Genomic DNA, 23,267 nt, shown 5'->3' with positions numbered 1-23,267 from the left:
AAAGAAAAATTGTGCAAATGAGTGCAGTATAAATGTAAATTTAAGTACAATCTGAACTCAGGATGTGCAACGTTCAGATTGTTGCAGCGTTAATACAACACCACTTATTATTATTATTATTATTATTGAGAATAAATCATCAAACACAAATTGCCTTACTTTGTGCTAAGTTTACAAATTAAGAGTCAAAGCAGCTAATAGTAATTTTATAAAAAATAATTAGCTAATTCTGTATTATAAAAGTGCTTTTAGCTCATTGTTTTGAGCTTGTTAAGATTTTAAATTTGTCAGCAGAAAAAAGCAATTTACATTTAACAAAACCTTCTTCCAGGAAGTTTAAACACTATATATTATACTGAGTCAATGTTTGACAATATCACAAGTTCTGCAACAACATGATTTAGATTAGATTCAGGAGCCAGTGATTGATATTTGATTGATGATCTTTGAACTGATGAATCAATGTGGATTGATGTTACACCCCTAATATCTGCTAGATAAAACCATTCTTCAGTCTAGTTGTGTCTGACATAAGCATCCTATGTATGCATACCTAAATCTCTGCTTTGCTTTGGGTAAAATATTTAACATTTGGAAGAATGAAGACACAGCTTTACCACCTAATGAAGTTTAGTAGCCTGCAACATGATGAGAATAAAACAAGAAGTTGCTACAAAAAGCATTCAGATAGAAAGCGATTATCAGTGATGCAGCATGTTCCTTTATCTTTTTTTTTTCTTTCTAAATGTAATCTCAAGAGAAATTCATTCCCAGCTTCATCTAGCCTGAATCTGACTTGCATACTTCTTCCAAAGTTATTAAAGTCACTGATCGGAATCGCAAAAACACAAGTGACCTAACTAAAACGTCATCTCGGTACACAAGCCAGCTGTCATTTTCTCCACTCCAGCTGCTCCAATGACCATTAGCTCCCCTCATGCCGGCCCATACGCCCTCAGATTTTGTATCTGCTGGCAATAAATGTCCATCTTTTACAGTCCGTTGGCTGATTTACTCTAATTACAAGAGTTTATGCTCCAGAGAGGATGATCAGATTGTGCGAGGTGAATCAATAAAAAGTCTATTATCTCAGGCGATTATCTCGAGGCATCTCGCTGTTCAGATCAAGAGCAGGGCGCGCACGGTGAGAGGCTGGGACGTGAGCATCATACACACAAGCTTTGTTTTTCATGCACAAACATGGGAAATATCTCACACACACACACACACACACACACACTATGATGTCTAGGTCAGCTTTCCAAGCTGAACAGCAGTCTCCACAATTACTGTAATCACAGTATCTTAACAAAGCATGATGATAGCAGAATAGGGTCAGTTAAGGCACACACAAAAATGAATGTAGTCACACATACGTGTAACAAAATAGACAAACACACACACATTCAGACTGGCATCTTGAGTCTTATCGGGCTTTAGAAAAGAAAATGGCTCCGACTTCACACACCAGTCAGTGGGCTTTTCATTCCCATGAAAAAGCCATTATTGGGCCAATCATCTCAACGAGGTAACTTTTAATAAAATGTGCTTTTTTACCTTCACATTAAATCTGCTCAGAGTCATCTGAAAACTGCAACTCATCTATACTGAGCAGACGTGTGGCTGATCTCATTCACAGCTGGCCTAACTCAGCACGCCAGAAATCGATTGAAATGAAGAGGCCTTATGGAGAGACGCCTCACTTATCTCCCCCCTGCATTCCCAATGAGTTCATTCAACAGCTGATTCTGTGAGAGCGGATCATTGAGTCCTGGCTTCCTTTGCATGTTTCAGCCTGAGCTTTGAAGACTTGGATGAAACAGAAGTGGTCAAGGCTTCCTAATAAACAGAGGAAGTCATATACAAATCAAAGACCAAAAGAGAATATATTAAAGCCTAAATAAAAGGTAATAAATCCCCTCCGTTCTCCACTGGTTGAGTTATTGGGGAGTAGAAAATCTTTAAGGAAAATAAGTGCTGTGTGCAGATTATCAATGAATATTAAGAAATGACTTGTTTGATGTGTCTTTGTATTAATATGCTTATTATCCTTGCACTTACTTTAAACACTGCTGTTCTAGCAGGCTTATAACAGATTACCGGAACTAGTAACAAAAAACCAAAACAATGAAACCAGATGCTTTATTTGTTTTATAAAAGGCTACCTAAAGGCATTTTTAAATCTCTATTACCCAAATTTAAACACATATTTCTAAAGATTTACTGAAATTTATCTCTTTATTTTTTCCCTTCATGTCTTGCCCCATAAATGTTTTCTAGCACTTGCCAGGCCAACACTGCAAATAAGAATCTTTTCTAAATGTTTGCTTAGTAAAACAATGCTTACATTTAAATAAATAAACAGGCAGGTATTACCCTCTTCTGAATAAAAGCAAAATAAAATCCATAATAACTGTCAAAAGTTCTATTAATTCACTCCAATGCAACAATTCGGTGCAAATATTGAAGTTGGTTAAATAAATGGATGAATCAGTAAATAAGAAATAAAAATTAGAATATTATAAGAATAATAAGAAAGACATGTGAAAATAAAACAAAGTAGGAACATTTAGGAAAATCTAATTAAATGCAAAAATTCTATTTGTTTTGAAGTAATGAAGCTGGTTAAATAAGTGACTAAATGAGTAAATAAATGTATTATTTCAAACAAGTGATGCTACAAGCAGCTGTAACTATGAATTGGCACAAAATACATAGAACCAAATAAAAGAGCAAAAATAGGGATAGTCAACCAGCTCTGTGAGAAAATCTCTGAACACTTTAAAAGCAGTAAAAAAGCAAAGAAAAAAAAAGAATTTGCATTTTTCTCCTCCTGCAGTGCAACATACCGTTTTAAGAACTGTGGAGATTCAGCGCTCAAAAAAAGTACCAAGCCTGAGACAAACTTCCACTGGCACACAATTAAAACTTAATTAAAAAAGGACCATCACACAGTGGGAAATGTGTGTTGTGGTCAGACCAATCAGTGTTCAAATCTCTGCCGTGTCCTCTGGATCAAAGACAAAGCTCATTCACGCTTCTGTCATAGCAACATTGAAGTAAAAGAAGATTTCATTGCTGCCTTCAGTAAATATGCTGTCTGCTTTCAGGTCTGATTCTTCAAATGAAAGACTGGCCAAAACAAGCCTGTACTGCTCCACAGCTTAAAGAAACAGCATTTACAGCTGACTGACATCTAGTGGTCAAGTTGGAGGCAGCAGCCATTTCAGGTGTAACAAAGAACCTGAAGACGTGAATCAAACCACGTGATTCTACTGACCACATAAAAAAATCATAAAAAAAGATAATTTCTTTATCTGTTGTCTTTATTGTATTTTAATGGGTTAGAATTATCAGCCAATTATTGCACCCTTAAAAGCAAGTGACTAAAATGTAGACCCGGCAATACTGCCACCATACTCTCCACGTTCTTCTTCCTCATCACCATCTGAGGAGTTTCATCTATTACTTTTGTACTATGGTGGTACTGTGGACATTCTCCCATGCAGAAGGACCTGCAGTGTTAATACATAAGAATGCTTTATTCTAAGGGCACGGAAACAAGTTAATTCATCAAAGGGATTAGATGTTAAATGAAATATAATTTCAAATGTTTACAAAGATATTTGCTATTATTAAAGAATACCTTTTAGGCACGTTTGCAGGAAAAATGGGACAAAACACCTGAAATGCTTCATCACTTTGGTTTTCTCTGTGAAAGAAAAGATTTCCATACCATCCCAGATTCACTGGTTTGGGGTTTTATTAACATAATAATATATGTAACAGTTGTGGGAAGGCTCATAGATGAAACCAAACCAAAACAAGACCATCGGTTCCTTGGCATTTTGTAAGATTTCCTGAAAATATGTGAACAAAATGGGGAGAAATAATAAAATATCTAAGCTCTTGGGGAACAACTCAGTAAATTAAAGAGGAGAAAATTGTACGTGGTGGACTGGCTCCCTCTGGTGAACAAAATGCTTCATATTCTCATGGATTCTAACATGCAGGAGATGTGTCTTACAACATGGTACAGAAAAGGACGGATCAAGTTTAAACATCATACATAAAGCCAAACTCTGAAGGAGACTTTTTGTGTCAAATAGGAAAAAAGGATGAAAGAAAATAAGTACATTAAGGTTATCTGGAAAATATGTGCTCATTTTAATCATCTTTGCATTAAAGGCTTTTGTTCTCCAGGTGTTTAAGAATCAAAACAGACAAATCTATTCAGAGGCTCCGTAAAACTCCTAAAACTCTAGTCAGTGAGCAGAGTTCGGTGCTGCAGCGTAAAACTTCACATAAGCAGGTTTGTCTTTTCTGGCCATGAGGTCGTTTAAGACAGCCCGAGATAAAGTGGAAAACTGTCTATTCTTTTGTATGCTACATCTGTGAGAGATGCTTTTAAAAGCAAGACTCAGTGATGGTTCGGGGGTTCATTACTGCACATGATGCACAGCTGTGAAGGCACCATTAATGCTGAACTGGAACAACATCTGCTGCCACCTAGATAATGTAAAGTCTTAGGGCTGAGATAATCAGACGGCTGCTTTGGGTGTTGCACCATTTTGCAGCGCCACCATTACTGGAGTAGTGAGTCCTAATTACCTCGCATCTGCCGACATGGACAGCAACATGGATATCTGGACTGACGACATGAGACAGGGGTCTACAGTTATTGATACTGGTATGTTATCAGGAGAGCTCACTGTAATTTACTTTTTCCTATCTTAATCTTTGTATTTAAAAAAGTACTTCGATAATACAGAACCTGATACTACGGAAGCGTGGAGCTGTCACCCAAATTAAAAAAAAAAATCGGACCTTATCACGTTATAACGTGATATGTTTATTGTAATAACGTGAAACGTATCACGTTATAACGTGATATGTTTATTGTAATAACGTGAAACGTATCACGTTATAACGTGATATGTTTATTGTAATAACGTGAAACGTATCACGTTATAACGTGATATGTTTATTGTAATAACGTGAAACGTATCACGTTATAACGTGATATGTTTATTGTAATAACGTGAAACGTATCACGTTATAACGTGATATGTTTATTGTAATAACGTGAAACGTATCACGTTATAACGTGATATGTTTATTGTAATAACGTGAAACGTATCACGTTATAACGTGATAAGTTTATTGTAATAACGTGAAACGTATCACGTTATAACGTGATACTTTATTGTAATAACGTGAAACGTATCACGTTATAACGTGAAACGTATCACGTTATAACGTGATATGTTTATTGTTTTTTTTTTTTTTTTTTTTTTTTTTTCTTCTTCTTTTTAACCTGTCTTGTCCAGCATCGTTGCAAACAGAATGATTGTCTGGCTGCTGTCTGGTGCTGGGCAATTTTACTCTATCAAGCAGGGATTTATACTACATGTATAAAGTCCCTCTTGATGACATGAAAAACTTTATTAAATCAGACTCTTAATGCTGGACTCGACCGGAGGGGACAGAGAGAGAGAGAGATAGAAAAGAAAGTAGAGAGAAGAGGGAGGGGAGAGAGAGGGACAGAAAGGGTGTGGGGAGTGCGGGTGGGGACTTAAAACATTATACAGAAAACCATGTAATCCATACTACTTGCAACATATATAGCTAAGATCATCCTGACCAGTAGGTCATTACACAACTAGTTGATAATAGTAACAATAATAATAATCACAATAATAGTAATAATAATAATAGTAGTAGTAATAATAATAAGAGTAAGAGTAATAATAATAATAATAAGAACAGAAGTAATAAAAAAAAAGAAAAAAAATATGATAATAGATATAAGTGAAACTGCTGTATTCAAGAACACGCGCAGAGAAACCTGTGTGGATATGCTGGAGAACTCGGCCACACGGCGACGCAAAGACTGTGTGGAGACGTTCAGGGAGGAGTGACCATGCAGAGTGATCATGCAGATGCCACCTCACTTGAACAGAGGCCAGAGTCAGGCCAGCGGTCCCGAGACCCAGGCCACCCGCCCCCCCGTAGGCTACAGATCCCGACCGGTCCACAGAGACGACCACTCGCCCGCCCAGGAAGGCAGCAGCAGGAGACCCCAGCAGGAGCCGCCCCGCGGACACGGGGCACCGGCCCCGGCAGGCCAAGGCCAGCAGTCCCCGACCCCCCCGGGCACCGGCCGCCCGGGACAGACGGGGCAGAGGGCCCGGGCCCAGGAGCGCGGGGACACCCCCCACCCCCACAGGCCAAGGGCCAGCACGCCACCCGGGGGGACCCGGCCCGCCCAGACGGCCACCGCCAGAGGCCAGCCCCACACCCCAGCGCCCAGCCGCACACCCCGAGAACCAGTCCTGCCCCCCCCCCCCCAGACCAACACACACAAACACACACACTCTCCTTCCACTCCTCCATTCATCCTCCCACACATACACCATCCAACCCTCACATACTCTGTCCTCCCACACACACACACCATCCTTCCACCATCCATCCTTCCACACACACACCATCCTTCCACCATCCATCCTCCCACACACTCACCATCCTTCCACCATACACTCTCCCACACCTACCCCATCCTCCCACACACACATCATCCCTCCACCACTCATCCTCCCACACATACACCATCCTCCACCTTCACACCTCCCACACACACACACACACACCATCCTTCCACTACCCATCCTCCCACACATACATCATTCTCCTACACATACACCGTCCTCCCTCTCCTACACCAAACATCCACCTTCACGTACCCCATCCTCCCACACACACACACACACCACCCCTCCATCACCCACTCTCCCAAACATACACCACTCCCCCACACACACACCATCCTCCCTCCCATACACCATCCATCCTCCTGCACACACACCATTCTTTCACCATCCATCCTCCCACACACTCCCCATCCCTGCACCATACATTCTCCCACACATACCCCATCCTCCCCCACATACATCATCCCTCCACCATTCATCCTCCCACACCCACACCACCCCCCCTCCCACACACCACACATCCACCTCCACACACCCCACCCTCCCACACACACACACCATCCCTCCACCACCCATCCCCCCACACACACACCACTCTCCCACCCATACACCACCCCCCCCCCACATACACACACACACACACAAACACCATCCCCCCACCACCCCACGCCGCGGGGGGACAGCCCCAGCCAGGAGGCGAGGAGACACGAGCCAGGCCCCCACCCCCCCCACCCCGCCCCAGTCCCCCACTCCCCACCCCCAAAACAGCACCTTCCCCCCAGGGCCAGCAGCCAAACCCCCCGGGACAGCCCGCCCACGCCCCGGGCCAACGCGACAGGCCACCCGGCCCGCCCCGCCCCCGGGCCATCCATGGAGACAGGGGCGCTTGAAGACCCCATCCCCCCTCCCTCCCCCACTAGTGAGGGAATATATTATGTGCTGTTTGCAATTAAAAAAAAAAGAGGGTTAAAATTGGGGGGCAGTAACTGCATTGAGGAGGGGGTGGGGCCACCTGAGCAGTCCCACCCACCTGACCTCGCATGTTCCACCCCCCAAAACGTGTTTGTATGTTGCAAATGTTATTTGTGCTCAGTGACTAAGTGGAATTAAAAGCTGGGAGGCATGCTGCCGCTCGGCGAAGCAACGGGGCCACTATGATGACCCCCCTGCCCCGCCCAGCGCAACAAGCACACCCCCCACGGCCCTACCTGTGTATGTAGTGAAGAGTGGGGAGGGGAGGGGTCAGGAGATGTAGGTCCAGAGGGGGGTAAGCCTCCCCCCTGGAAGACGACCCGCCAGTGGCTTAGGGCGCCCCCGTCCCCCGCCGGCCCCGAAGGGCGTCACAGGCCCAGAGCAGGCACCCCAACCCAGGCACGCCACGAACCCCCCCAGGGGCCAGCCACCAGCCCAAGGGGCCACTTTCCTCTTTCTGAGTGGGAGGGGGGCGAGGCGAAGGAAGGGAACCCCAGGCCCCCGCCCCCAACACCCAGCCAGGGCGCCCCCCAGAGGACACGTCCTAACCCCCTGCAAACGCACACACTCTTTTTTTTTTTTTTTTTTTCTTCTCCCCAGCCACTCACACACACTCTCACACGCCTCTATATACCAACACCTCAATACGTGCACATACCTCCACACACACACGTCACGCACATACCTATAAACACACACACCGGTGCCCACATACACACACACTCTCATACCCCTCCATACACATACACCACTACACACACACTCACATACATACCTGCATATACACACAAGCACTTCCATACATACTCACGCCTCCACCCACTCCTTCACTCCTCCACACACACCTCGACCTCCACGTGCACACACTCATATATACATACCTTCACACACACCCACATCCCACATAGACCTCCACACACACACCCGCACACTACTCACACACACACATACACGCACACACCCAGACCTTCATACACACCCACACACACATACAGCACACACGTCCCTCTACACCCACCCACACACCAGCATACCCACAGACACACAAACACACACACCCACACACAAACACACCCCCACCCAGGTTCCGGGGCTGCGATACTACAATACTTTATTGTAAAAACGTGAAACCTATCACGTTATAACGTGATAAGTTTATTATAAGAACACAGCCTGTACTGTATGCAGATGTTGTTACGACCTATATTGGAGCAAAATACATTTCATGGAAAATATACTCATCAAGCAGAAACATTTCAGTTCTTTTTGACAATGATTAATTGTTCTACTCTGATTTATTGTTGTACAGAAATGTGGGACAGTTATGAGAAACACGTAGGTCACCTGCCTGCACGCAGTGACACGGTGTGTGTGTGTGTGTGTCTGAATTGCCACAGAGCAGGCATCCCCAACTTGGGACCTCTTGAGCCAGTGTCCTGCAGGTTTTCAGTGTGGTTTATTATTTCCAGAGAAATTCCTAATTTACTACATGGGATTACGTTTTACTTCATTGGAGAGATTTGATGAAGCTCGGAGGACACTTGTTGACGTTGGACCCTTTAAGTAGACAGGACCACGTCTTTGTGTCGGCAACTTATTTCTCCCAGTCCCAGCGGTGCATAAAGCCTTTATAATTTTCATTTTTATTGTCAGGAGACAACATATTATTAACTGAAAGCAGCGCACACACTCTATTGCCACTCAGACACATGCACGCACCGTCTCACTGTGTACAGGCAGGTGACGCACCGTGTTGCTTATAACGGTCTTGTGTACAATAATAAACCAAGTCTGCACCAGCCTCTTAACGACCCATTATTTGAGTCAGGTGTGCTGCAGTATGGACATACTGAAAACCTGCAGGACACTGGCTCAAGAGGTCCCAGGTTGGGGATGTCTGCTCTGTGGCAATTCAGACACACACGCACGGTCTCACTGTGCGCAGGCAGGTGACCTACGTGTTTCTCATAACTGTCCCACATTTCTGTACAACAATAAACCAGAGTAGAACAATTAATCATTGTCAAAAAGAACTGAAATGTTTCTGCTTGATGAGTATATTTTCCATGAAATGTATTTTGCTCCAATATAGGTCGTAACAACATCTGCATACAGTACAGGCTGTGTTCTTATAATAAACTTATCACGTTATAACGTGATAGGTTTCACGTTTTTACAATAAAGTATCACGTTATAACGTGATACGTTTCACGTTATTACAATAAACTTATCACGTTATAACGTGATACGTTTCACGTTATTACAATAAACTTATCACGTTATAACGTGATACGTTTCACGTTATTACAATAAACTTATCACGTTATAACGTGATACGTTTCACGTTATTACAATAAACTTATCACGTTATAACGTCATACGTTTCACGTTATCACAATAAACTTATCACGTTATAACGTGATACGTTTCACGTTATTACAATAAACTTATCACGTTATAACGTGATACGTTTCACGTTATTACAATAAACTTATCACGTTATAACGTGATACGTTTCACGTTATCACAATAAACTTATCACGTTATAACGTGATACGTTTCACGTTATTACAATAAAGTATCACGTTACAACGTGATACGTTTCACGTTATTACAATAAAGTATCACGTTACAACGTGATACGTTTCACGTTATTACAATAAAGTATCACGTTACAACGTGATACGTTTCACGTTATTACAATAAAGTATCACGTTATAACGTGATACGTTTCACGTTTTTACAATAAACTTATCACGTTATAACGTGATAAGGGCCGATTTTTTTTTATTTGGGTGACAGCTCCACGCTTCCGTATGATTCAAATGTAAAATAATACATAAAAATATAAACATTTAAATTAAAACTTTAATACAAAGACATTAATCTGTGGAATTAACTTGTTAATTGTTTTTAACACATTAACAGATTAACAAAGTTTTACTCATGCCATATTAAAAATCTGAATTTAGCATTATCTGAATGAGAGAAGCTGATTTTCTGCATGCGGGAGCTTTGTCACAGCAGGAATCCATCAAAAACCACTTTATCCTCCTATTAATGAATTTTCTGATTCTTTTCCAGTTTTGCATTTAAAATAACAATAAATAAAGTACATTTTATTTATAGGCACCTTTCTTTACACTCAAAGTCCCCGTACAGATAATACAGGGAGCTGGATATCTAAATAAATTAATAACATGTTATTTATTTTAACCAGTGAGCTGTGATGGGCTTTTTTTAGCACGCTCTAGTTTTGTCTTCTCTTCCTGTTAAATCCAGAAGAAAACTTTTAAATTCTTCTCCCAATATGTAAAACTCTTAGTGACCAAGCTCCATTGTATGATAAAGATCTCATAACTTCATATTTCCCAACAGAGCACTTCACTCTCGGACTGCAGGTTTACTGCGATTCTCTAAAAGTAGAACAGGAGGCAGAACCTTCGGTCATCAGACTCCTCTCTGTGGAACCAGCTCCTAGTTTGGCTTCAGGAATCAGACACTCTCTCTACCTTAAAGATTAAGCTTCAAACTTTCCTTGGTGATTAAGCTCATAGTTAGCTTATAGTGCTGGCTTGGTGGCCGTTAGCCATCCTTTTAGTTAGGACGTCCCATGATGCCCTGAGCACCTCTCTGCACTTTTCTCCCATTGCTTTTTATTCTGCGTGTATAAATATGACATTAAAAGTATCAGCCGCCGCCACATGGAGTCAAGATGAAAATTCCCTTAGCTAGACAAAATATAATTGTTTTATATGAACACGTTAATTATAAATTGGACTAATGTGGATCATTAGTGAATTAATTTTAATTGGATTATAATTGGACTACAGTGAAATGGCTAAAACTGAAACACAGAAGTGGATTTGGTGTCTTTTTTGTCTACAATAAGTGTGTTTTCATCCTGATGTGTCGTATCAGTCCAGATGTGGAGGCTACTGCAGTCCAGTGTGTTGCTGCAAACAGGAAAACTTCAGCATGAGTTCAGTACCTGACGGCCTCAGCTACATTATTGGAGGTGTGTCCTGACAAGGCGTCATGGAGGTTCCTGATGAAGTAGTCCCTGTACTCCTCAGGCAGAGCCATGAAGGTCCCACCCATCACGATGAACTCCACCTTGTCGACACTGTGGCCCAGCTGCTTCAGCTGCAGATCACACACAAGGTTTTAAACCATCTGATACCGACACATTTTATTGTTTGTAATGGGGATTAAAAAGTGAAAAAAGTGTCATGCAGTCTAACAGATAAGGATAAAGGTTGTAAAACATGTTGGGATAATAATTCAAACAGCCAATTAATTCACTCCATTAGAGATTAAAACTGTGGCAAATTAAGATAAAACTGCTCTAATAAAAGACGTTGTTTTGCTGCGTTAGATTAATGTGACCATAAATTTAAACAATTAGAATAATTAGGGTTAGGTCTAAGCTGTGAAACACTATGCAGCATCCGTCATATATAATCATTGTTCATAGTGATGTATGTAAGTAAAAGCTAGAACTGCAGGTTTATAGAAGCAGCTGTTTGAGAAGCTAATGTGTTCGTACAAATGCAGCCAGATTTCACAGCTACCAGACAGAAAAGGACGCACTCAGCTACTAAACCATTTTTTCATGATGCAATTCAAATCAAACCCTGTACAATTTTCAAGGGTCATCTAAGGACTTTAAAACTCTACTATATATCTACAGAGTGAAGTGATTCACTGACCTGCTCCACTCTGTGTCTGGTCTGAAGATAGGGGTCATATCGAGCTCGGATTGCTCTCATTGACGTTGGCTATCAAAAGAACAAACAAACATTAATAAATTAAAAAGCAAAAAATTCTTTGCAAGTTGAACCCTTATGCTTATTGATGTATCAGACATAAAGTGAGCTGGATGGTAAATGTTTTAAATTCTTGGCTAAAGTCATTGGCGCTATTCTCCACTGTGATCTGGCATTTCGTCTTTTCAAATGTAGTGTTAAAGGACAAACAAATTCTAATGGACGACAGCTAAAAGACTGATATCAGTTAACATGATGGATCCAGATCAATTGAGAAATACTTGCCCATTAAATATAATGTGTATGTGTGTCCAAACTTTTGACTGGTGCTATAGTTTTAATCTAGGAGGTCGTAACTAACTGAACCTCATAACAAGGATCAGATGTGGGAAATTATAATGTGCCTTATTTTTAAAAATCACAACTTTTTCAGGATTTTGAGACAAATTTTATAGCGATATAAATAGTCCATATTTGCCTTATTTTGGCTTTAGATATAAAGCTATATATGTTGACTTCTATCCAATAACCTGCTGAACTCATCCTCCGAATTCTAAAGTTATCTGGGTTAACTGAGAAGAAAGCAAGAGAATTTTCTTTGACAGTTTTGAAAAACAAAACACCAGAATTAATTACTTCTAAAACATATAATATTTATTTGCAAACCAAAAATAAAAAATGCTGCTTTTTTTTTGGTTTGCAGATGGAATTAAATAACTTTACCTCATAGCCAGTGTAAGACTGTGTGGAGTACTCAAAGTCAGAGTCTGGTCCACCCGGACAGTATCTGTGAGTATAAATATGGATTTAACATATAAACTAAATATCTGAACATGAGAGGACATAAAAAAATAAGTATTTCTTGAAGAATTTTCTCATAAAGTCATTTAAAAAGCCCAGCTCATGGGTTACACTGACCTCACGACATTTTTGTTCATTGACTTTTGTAAAAGCAACCATTTACTGTACGTAATTGTAATCTGTTTACATCTATAGAGCATAATTAAAAAACAAACAGTAAATACATTAATCTATAACAACAGATGACAGACTTACACACAGATGTTTCCTGTAAAGCTGATGTGAGGACATCGATGAGGTTTACACATCACAGCCACAACTGCGATCTGTGACAGACACAAATATTGAACATTTTTTAATATTTCTGATGGCATGTAGCTCAATTGGCTGAGCAACCAACGCATGGACAGAGGCTACACCTCCTCAGTGCAACCAGCCCAGGTTGGAGTCCTGGACTGGGACCCGTTGCTGCTTGCCGACTCGCCTTACTCGTTTAGAGTACACCACTTAAAGACAGAATGGCGGACAGAAGGATGAACACTTCTCACCCCACTGGCAGTGCGGATAGGTTTGGCTTTGAGTTTGGGCACCAGAACGCGGCGATACTGCGGTGGAACAGCTGCAATTATATCCACCAATCGAGGCTGGGCTTCAAGTCCATATTTAGCTGAAGTCTTAGTTTTCACCCTGTTGATAATAATGAAAAAAAAAAACATGTTAAACTGATTAAGACTGGTAATAGGAAAAATGTAAATAAATCTTTTAAACAAAAGGCAATAAAACAAACAGCACATTCTACAGTACAATGCTGTCATTTTTTAGACGTATAACTTTAGAAAATTGAAGAGAAAGAGTTTTAAAGAGTAATGAAATTATTGTATTGTCTAATTATAATGTCAAAACCATTAACTGGAGCAATTTCATATTTTATGCAATTACAAAAGAAACTGTACATGGGAATCAGAATCTTATTAGTAAAATGATCAAATACTGCTTACACTACAGCCTGTACTCCTGTCATGTATTATATTAAACATGATCGTTGTTGTAAGTTTGTGGAGATGTCTTTAAACAAATCATGATCTCTGCATATCAATTTTTTTTTTAGTGGAGTGGCTTAAATTTTGTGTCACTGAGGAAAAAAGATCTAAGTCAGACATGATTATACTTAATATGATCAGGTAATTTTGGCTTAGATTATCTCATGAAATTTTATAAATTTCCTGGTAAGAAAAGTTTGTTATCAGAAACCATCAGATCATATATTACTTGTTGAGATTTATATCTTTTCCCTCTTCATGGGCTTCTACCAGCTGCTTGATGACATCAGCAATGGTCATCATCATCAGCTCAGCTCGGCTGAGGTCACCTGTCAATGAAAAAATAAATTATTTAGGATAAGCAAGTTTCAAATGCATGTAGTAGGTACCGTAAATAAAACACAACAATTTTAACAAAAGGTACAGATTTTTAAAGTATTTAATAAAGAAAAAAATTGCAAAGTAAAAAATGCAGAAGAAAAAGCATGCTAGCAGCAGTTAGCATTATCAACAAGCTTCCGCCGGCCGAGCTACTTTTAAAAGCAATTTCCGACCTTTTAAATCATTTGTCACACACTCACTCTTTTTCTTTGGCTTCCCCATGTCTTCCTTTAGCCACACATTCAAATTTACCACGAACTGGTGTTTGTTAAAGGGTATAAATTTGTCTAAGATCTCAAGAGCACCGGGATAAATAGTAAACAACTCCACGTTACATCCAAATACGACTACCGTAAGGTAAGTGAAACTGTCGTAAAATGACGTACATGCCCCTTTCCCATCTAGGAAACCACAATATTTTCCACGTGTTTCCTCGATTTCTCAATTTAAAAGTGCCACAGTTATAGCAGTTATGTTCTGCTGATAGAACCAGGGCTGTCTGGGGATATTTTGTTAAAAAGTCTTAGTATGGTTTGAATAAACGTTCACAGAGAGGCAGATTTGTGTTCCCTATGGATCCACGCAGTGGCGCTGAATCCCATCTTAAACCAGTTCCTGCAGTGTGTGCGGGACAGCTGAAGGCTCGCACACTAAATCTCACAGCAAATCCCTTTAGCTGCAAGTTGACATGGCTTGACTGATCTCTGTGGGAAGTTTCAGGAAATGCAACAGGTGGAAAGCTGAGGGAATCAACCACAGACTCTTGTAAGTGTTGTGTAGACTTTGAAGATAGATACATGGGGTTCCCGCCGTGGTCTCTGCTGGGGGCCAGTTTCAGTTGTCAGCGGTCATGGTGAACATATTTAACTGTGTGTGTGTGTGTGTGTTTGCTGTTACCCAGCCCTCGCTTAGCGTCCACGGCTAGCTGCTGTGTGGGAGCACTTGAAGGTGCCTGTGGGAGTCAGACGGGAAACTACTGCGCACTCCCACACACGGTCAGTTCACATTTATCTCGTGTATTCATAAACATTCATATTTTATTTGGACTGTTATATATAAATATTAAAAAGTAAAAACTGCAGCTGCGCGGCACAATTAAAATGAGTCCTTGTGTATAATTCAGAGGGAATATGAAGTAGCTACATAAACGATAACTGGTTTTACAGGTGTTCATTGAATAGCCGCAGGTCAGGTGGCACCATGGATGACAACAACTCAAATGTAAAGGTCGCTGTCCGCGTGCGACCCATGAACAGGAGAGGTAAGTGTAATGTCACGCCAAAAACTACACTTAAAGAAAAAATTAATATTTGAACCATACTGCCCCCCCCCCCCCCCCCCCCCCCCCCCCCCCTTGTATCTAAATGATTTAAACAACACACAGAGATTCCTTCTAATTCTCTGAATCTTTTTATGGTGTTATACACGGTAGATGGAGGGATCTTCAAAATCTTCACATTTCTGAGTTGAGCAACATTTTTCTGGAATTAAGATGAACCTCTGCCCATCTTTGCTTCTGAGAGGCAAACCTCTCTAAATGCTCCTTTTATACCCAGCCATGCATAACTTCTTATCAATTAAAATAATTAGTTTGCTACTCAGGTTTTGTCTTTAGTTTGTACCAATTACTTTTTCAACCTTTTGTTGCCCCCTTTCCAACTTTTTAGAGATGTGTTGTTAGCATCAAGTTCAAAATAAGCTAATATTTTCCACAAAATGGTGAAATTTCTCAGTTCAGCATTTAATATGTTTTTATGTTTTATTGGTAATAAAATATGGGCTGTTTTGTTTAACTTTTATGGAACTTGGAAGAAGAAGTATTGTGGATATTCTGCACATATGTGCCCTAAATTATACAATGACAGGAAGTTTGAGTTCAGGCTCCGCCTTTTAAAATCTAGTCATGCAGGTAGGAATGGGGAAGAAAAGGTGTGCCTTGTCTTTTCCTTACTGTCTGCGTAGGGAGTTATAAACTGGTTGTAATGTTTGCACAGGCAGGTCCTGAATGATAAAACTATTTCCTGCCTCTCCATGTTGGCCCGTTTGTGTGTTGATCACGAGGAACTGACCCACACAGCGAGTGCCACCTGTCATTCTACAGTGAGCTGTCAGCGACTACATTTATATATTTTTTTACTGTTTTTATTTATTTATTTATTTTTTAAGGGGAAATAAACAAAACTTCCAACAGAACAGGATTTATTGGCATTGTTACAACAAATAAATAATCCACCAAGCACTCATTTTATTTGAAAAGTTACATAATTCATTAAAAGTGTGTCAATATTCTCCCCCTTAATCCAGAAAAAGACCTGAAAACAAAAAGTGTGGTGGAGATGGAGGGCAACCAGACTGTTCTGTTTCCAGCCATCACCAATGTGAGCAAAGCAGATCCCCGGTAAGCTGCAAAATGTTCTGCACGCTAATTTGTCATTCATTTTGGTCATTATTTCTTTTATGCTTTGACCATAGCAGATTTTAATCTCCTCTTAGATTTTTAGTCAAGAAACATTGCTTAGGAGATTATTGCAGAGGCGTCGGCATGAGTCACATAATGTGACAAGTCTTAAAGTTGATGACTTTTGCACAGTTAAAGAAAAAATAAAAGCTTCTCATTATTTGCTTAAGACACAAAAATCAGATGTTCGGATCTGGACCTGGTTTGAAGGACTGGTTTGTCTCAACTTGTGGTTTAATCAGTTAAAGTCCTGTGACAGTTTTTATATAGTTGTAAGTTTGTTAACTTTAGAGATGACAGCATTAATTTTGCCTTTGTCCATAATGTGAGTCTGACCAAAATCAGACTTTTAAAATGCTTGTAAAGGTGTTAGTCTGATTATAATAATGCAGTTGCATGTACACACTTAGCTAGAGTTAAACAACCTTCAGTGCTCTGCACACCCTCAAAAGTTTAGTTTATTTGTTGTTTTTCTTTGTAAACAGATCATTGTTTAGGTAACTTAAAGACATCGACTAAGCAGTGAATTTAGTTTTAATTCTTACATGATGATCTCTCAGAGAGAGTCAGAGGAATCAGCTGAACGTCAGACACGCAGCAGCATCAGTGACTACACTCCCATCCTGTTTACTGGGACAAGGACATGGTTGATTTAAACCCAACCCTAACCGGGTCAAACTCGACTCGTGCACGCGACTGTGCTGACTGATGATGTCATCTTATTGATGTTATGGAAGTCCTGGGAGGCATGTGTGAGAGTGAAAAATCTGATTATGTATTCATGACTTCTGAACATGTGGAAAAATATTTCTCAGTTCCCATTTTCCATTTCCTTTTTCAGAAGCTTCAGAGGAAGAGGAGAATGTGTTGTTTAGTATATGATGTATAGAGCCCATGGATGTATTACCAGTAGCTAAATCACATTTTATAGTAAAAGGAGACTGCTTCAGAACAAGAAACTGCAGATTTAAAAGGCCTTAGTTTGCATCTTTTTACTCAGAATTGCTGTTAACACTGAATCCTGCAAAACCACAAATCTATAATTACATGTATCGTCTTTCTTCTTTTTTAACTTCTCTCTTGTTTTGCATCTGTTGCATAACAAAACCCACTGAAACGTTTGTCAGTGTCAAGTTCCTCTAAGAGCTCGACTCAGGCTGCTCTGAAACATGGCAATCACAGCATGTCATTTACAGAAACGTTTGTAGGCTGATTAATAGTGTGTTTATCACCTGCTGCAGCCTCTGTGCAGCCCACTGAGACGCAGTCCCATGTTTTCTAGGCAGAGGTACGAACAGCTGTTTAAATGAGAACTTTAATGCCAGACTCACAGAATTGCAGGTCTGGACCCAGACAGCCTCAACCTGTTGTTCAGAACTGGATCAAAAGCAGTCATGTTGAGTGTGGTTGAGTTTCTTATGTCAGCAAGTCGTGTACATGTACTTGCACTGTATTACAGAGATGACAGAGGGTAGATCATTGACTTACTGTCACTAAGTATTACAAACACCAGCAGGATAGAGGGCTGCTAGGGTTTCATGAACCTGGTAAAAACTAGGTCTGACCAAGCAGTTTTTTATTGTTGTTTTTGGTCTATTCCCCCCAAAACTTGGTTATGTTTGCACCAGTTAAAGTCCTCGCAGAGCCCTGCCAGTGTTCTCCTTTCTTGATGAGGGTTTTAGTAAATGTAGCATGAACTACAGGAACTAGCACAATGAATAGATGCCAACATTATTTATATCGTCCATTGGTTCCTTCTTGGGACAAAAATGATCTTTTTAAACTTTCATAGTCTCATTTTATCCTCCGACAGCTTTAAATCTGATTTTCATGCAACAATTCAGAGTAAAGTCCTTTCTGCCTCATTTATGGAAATGAGTAGTAAGTCCTGATGTCCACCACAAAAGATAGCAAATAAAAGAGTTCAAAACACTCTTAACATGATAAAATCTTAAAATTTAGAGTCTTTTATTTTAATTAAGCAAAATGTCTGTGATCAAAGGAACATGACACCTGAAATAAATATATCAGTAACCCTTTTTTTTTGTTAGAAACTGAATAAAAGTGCCAGCTGTTGTCAAAATGAACTTATAAAGAATAAAGGATTTAATGGGGAAATTCCTGAGTTTAATGATCCAGGAGAATCAAAGAAGCAGCCATGATAAAATCTGTTTGATCTTTCTTTATTGTTTCCTTTAGAACAGGAAACCCCAAACTGTTCGTTATGAAAGAGAAAAGATCGTTCTAACCCAATATATGAGATGAACCCTGGTTATAACTTTTTTGTTACATTAAACTGATGTGATCTGTATGAAACGTCCTCTGTGTCACCACACGAGCCTTTATAACTCAAACCCATAATGCTGAGGTCAAAGAAAAGAGCGACAGGGAGAGGATTGGTCAGTTTTTAGCCGAAAGACAACATTAATCTCTGAAGGGCATTTTTAAATAAGATTAAGAATTATAATGGAAATTTAATTAGGTTATGATAAATTCTTATAAAAGATAAATTACTTTATTTTTATTAAAAATGTGTGAGTAGTAAGTGATTAGAAATTCTGATAGATTATCTTATATAAATTCTTAGTTAAATAAATTAATAGAAAATAAAAATATAGATTCGAATTAGTAATTATCTGAAACTATATTATAATTTTATCAAAAATGAAAAATAAGTTAGAAATTAAATGAAATATCTAAAATTATTATTTAGATATAAGATAAATAAAATATTAGAAATAAAAAATATTAAATTATGCTAACTATATACGCTGTAAAAACAAATAACGCTAATTAGAAATTATAATAAATTATTCTAAATTATAATAAATTATATACATTTATTTAGGTTACATATTTTTAAATTAGAAGTTGTAATGATTGATTTTTAAATTTTAATAAAAGTATGTAAATTCTTAATAGTTGACGTTATACTAAACTAACCTGAACTATAATAAAAACTAATCTCCTGCAGGTAAAGGCTTTGGATTATAGTATCTGCTAGCATACACAGAAAGGTCTTCAGCACCTAAACTCTTAATGCATGCTGACTGACATATTTCTTTTCTTCTGGGAAACAACCACGTGATAAAGGTGTTCTGAATTACTTGGTGATTAATACATTTTAATTGCTGTGTGAGTCTTTATTTCCAAACAAGGTTTTCTTACTCAAACAGGTAACCGTTTCCCTGCTTTTATGCTGAGGGGGTGAGGTGTAAATAAAACAAAAGCCTGTCTGATTAGCACACATTTTTTCCATCCCCTCCCTCTGTTTTTCCTTCCACTTTGCTGTCTTTACAAAGGGTGTGTCTGTTCTAGCTCAGTCCTGCTCAGGTAGGCAGCCATGCCTGAACAAAGAGGTGCACTTTGTAATGTTTTTGACTTAAGATGCAGAATTTTACTCAGACTTTATTCTTCCGGTCAATGTGAAAATGTGTCTGCATGGTGTCAGAAATCCAGTCAGTGCAGTTATTAAACATTTTAGGAATAGATGTATGATGCAGGCCACTATTCCCTGGAGTTTCAGGTTTCCTCATCCAGTAAAAATGTTTCAAGGCAATCCCCTGCAGGCATGAAAAAGAAAGAAGCTTTGTCTTTGTAGAAAGAATCTTGTATTTCATAATAATCAAATGGCTTTTTTTCCTTTTCTGTCCATAAATATTTGTATGTTTGCCTCAACTTGCTTCAGCACTGGTTTGTTTCCCCTTCAGGAGTCAATGTGAACTGGTTTTACAGGCTCACTTCAACACAGGCGAGTATTTTGATGGTTTCAGAGCAGCATAAAAGGTCAAACAGATGCAAAACTGTAAGAAATGAAATGACTTATAGCAGTGAATAAGTAACAATAAGGAAGTCTTGAATTGTTTCCAAGTTAACTATTATATCGACTGAATTATCATGATTAAAATCTGTGCAGCTTTGTTGTTTGGGGAACTCACTGACCAGCCACTTCTGAAAAGTTGGTGCTTAGTCAGCTCACTGAAAGGTTTTTACCAAATTGCTGCATGGCCCTCAGGGGGTGTTAATATGTTGCAGCACCCCAATAGCTGCAAACCAGGCATCCAGCAGGGGCTGTCAAGACTCTGGAGACGAGATTAATGAAGCCTGTTACTGCTTTTATAACTCGGGAGAACACGAATAGTCAGCAGACCTGGGATATAATGTAAGTTTAGTTCTGTCAGCCTGTATGTTGTTGGTCATAGACTCGGTAATCTACCTTCCTCCTCCTCCTCCTCCTAAAGTGAGTCCTTGGCGATTCAAGGCTCTGCCAGTTATCTCAGGAATGTCCTTCCCAGCCCAGGGGAGGACAGGACTTAATGTTGCTCTTTCATAGATCAGCCAGTTCTCACATAGGGAGACCTTGTTTCATTACAGCTCTTTCTTTTGTGTCGCCATGACTACATTTCCAGCTTTTTATTTTTTCTTTCTTTTCCTTTAAAAGCCAGAAGCCAGTTTGATGACGGTTCATTAAAAAAAAAAAAAAAACATGCTACCACCATTTTTTCCCCTTTTTTATTTGGCACATTTTTTTGAAGAATGTTAAACATTCAATCAATGTCACATTTATAAATTAGCTTGTGTTCGTATTCAGTACAGCCTTTCGTTTACCAATCAGTATTTGTTTCAGTTTTCCAGCTTATAGCAGCTTTGAGATATTAAGTCAGAATTAAGAGGGAAAGTGTTAATGTTAGAACTGCACGTCCTCTAAAATGTTGCTAACATATTACAGCCTTTTTAAATGTTGCTGCAGAGTTAGGGCTGAACATATTTCTGCGTTGTGCTTCTGAATGTGCAGCTACCTGTTTTGGCTTTCCAACGTCACATGGGGGCAGTGCACAACATAAAAGGCGTTGTTGCTTCTTGGTTTTGTTTTTCTTCTTATTCATTTTCTAAAAGTGCTAAATTACTAAATGTATGGATCTTTGCTAGAGAATGTTGTTACAGGTGATGCTTTTGGGTACTTTTCTGGTACTTTATGCTATTTATTGTGAAATTGGTTGTTGTTTTTTTTGGTTGTTTTTTTATCAGACCTTCTTGGCTGGAGTTAACTTCATAGACATATTGACATATGATCAGTGCATTGTGCCATCTCAGACCCTGAACTGTTACCTTTTTAAAGGATTCCATTTCTTATTTATTTGGTTATTTATTATTTTATTTGACAGGGGCATTGTACATTAATAGACATTACTGTAAATGTACCAGAGTTATCCACATGGCTATTTTTCATCTGCAGTCCTTGGATGAAATTAAATTAATAGGACAAAACTAGCAACAAAACAGCAAGATAAAATCTCACAGACCTCTTTGTAATACTTCTTGGACTGGAGCAGAAATGCTGGGGAGCAACCGAAAACATGTTCGATAATTAAATTTGGCCTTCGCTTGCTGGAATGCAGTGATAAAATGAGTTATCCATGAGCAGCGACAGGTCCTACTGCTTGTTCATATGAGGTTTATAACTGCCCACAAAGGACCTTGTAGGGCTGTTTAAACAATGTTTAAATGATTTTATGTGGGTTTTTCATCAATTATTGTTGTCCTAAAATAGCAGAATAACTAATATAGCTGATAAGCTACTGTAAATCAGTTGTTTTCTCACTAAATAGAGCTTAAACGTAGTAGCCTGTACTACATTCATTAACCATGTTAAGTACACCTGTTCACTTGCTTTTCTTGTTGATGTTAGAGGAGAATGGGCAGGTGATATAAAGGTAACATGACGTCCAATAAGCACTAGTTCCAACCAAGGTATACGGAACAGCATCTCTTAAAACATAACACGTCCAGCCTTGAAGCAGATGGGCTACAGCAGCAACACTGGCTAAGAACAGGAAACTGAGGCTACAATTCACACACACTCACCAACACTGGACAATAGAAGATGGAGAAACATTGCTGGTCTGATGCTAGGCTGAGAATGTGGTAAAAACAACATGAAGCATGGACCCATCCTGCACTGTAACAATGCTGCATGCTGCTGGTGGTGTACTGGTGTGGGGGATGTTTTCTTGCCCCACTTTAGTACCTTCATGGCCTGGTTTAACCAGCACAGCCTACCTGAGTATTGTTGCTGACCGTGTCCATCCCTTTATGACCACAGTGGAGCATCTTCTGATGCTACTTGCAGCAGGATAATGCACCATGTCACAAAGCTCAGATCATCTCCACCTGCTTCCTAGAACATGACGATGAGTTCACTGGACTCCAACGGCCTCCACAGCCACCAGATCTCAGTCCAGTAGAGCAGCTTTGGGATGTGGTGGAACGGGAGATTCTCATCATGGATGCAACCGACAAACGTGCAGCAACTGTGTGACGCTGTCATGTTGATATGGAGAAAACCTCTAAG

At 39.7% G+C, this 23,267-nt stretch overlaps 2 protein-coding genes across 6 annotated transcripts in view; one reads left to right on the top strand and one right to left on the bottom strand.

The window, feature by feature from the left end:
- Positions 1-14,813, bottom strand: part of elp3 (elongator acetyltransferase complex subunit 3) — a 31,290-nt gene extending 16,477 nt beyond the window's left edge. Inside the window, exons 1-7 of the mRNA XM_041976005.1 lie at positions 14,658-14,813; positions 14,306-14,405; positions 13,585-13,723; positions 13,292-13,362; positions 12,959-13,022; positions 12,179-12,247; positions 11,458-11,612 (exon numbers count right to left, since the gene is read on the bottom strand). Coding sequence (XP_041831939.1) covers positions 11,458-11,612; positions 12,179-12,247; positions 12,959-13,022; positions 13,292-13,362; positions 13,585-13,723; positions 14,306-14,405; positions 14,658-14,679 — 620 coding nt within the window. The 5' untranslated portion in view covers positions 14,680-14,813. The remainder of the gene's footprint in view (positions 1-11,457; positions 11,613-12,178; positions 12,248-12,958; positions 13,023-13,291; positions 13,363-13,584; positions 13,724-14,305; positions 14,406-14,657) is intronic.
- A 277-nt stretch (positions 14,814-15,090) lies between these two features.
- LOC121634243 (kinesin-like protein KIF13B) overlaps positions 15,091-23,267 on the top strand; it is a 43,800-nt gene continuing 35,623 nt past the window's right edge. For all 5 annotated transcript variants that reach the window (XM_041976778.1, XM_041976777.1, XM_041976774.1 and 2 more), the window contains exons 1-4: positions 15,091-15,222; positions 15,359-15,452; positions 15,624-15,718; positions 16,762-16,855. In XM_041976778.1, coding sequence (XP_041832712.1) covers positions 15,658-15,718; positions 16,762-16,855 — 155 coding nt within the window. In that variant the 5' untranslated portion in view covers positions 15,091-15,222; positions 15,359-15,452; positions 15,624-15,657. The remainder of the gene's footprint in view (positions 15,223-15,358; positions 15,453-15,623; positions 15,719-16,761; positions 16,856-23,267) is intronic.

Source organism: Melanotaenia boesemani, chromosome 22, assembly GCF_017639745.1.
Source record: "Melanotaenia boesemani isolate fMelBoe1 chromosome 22, fMelBoe1.pri, whole genome shotgun sequence".
Classification (NCBI taxonomy): domain Eukaryota; kingdom Metazoa; phylum Chordata; class Actinopteri; order Atheriniformes; family Melanotaeniidae; genus Melanotaenia; species Melanotaenia boesemani.
This window is presented reverse-complemented; position numbering and strand designations above follow the sequence as displayed.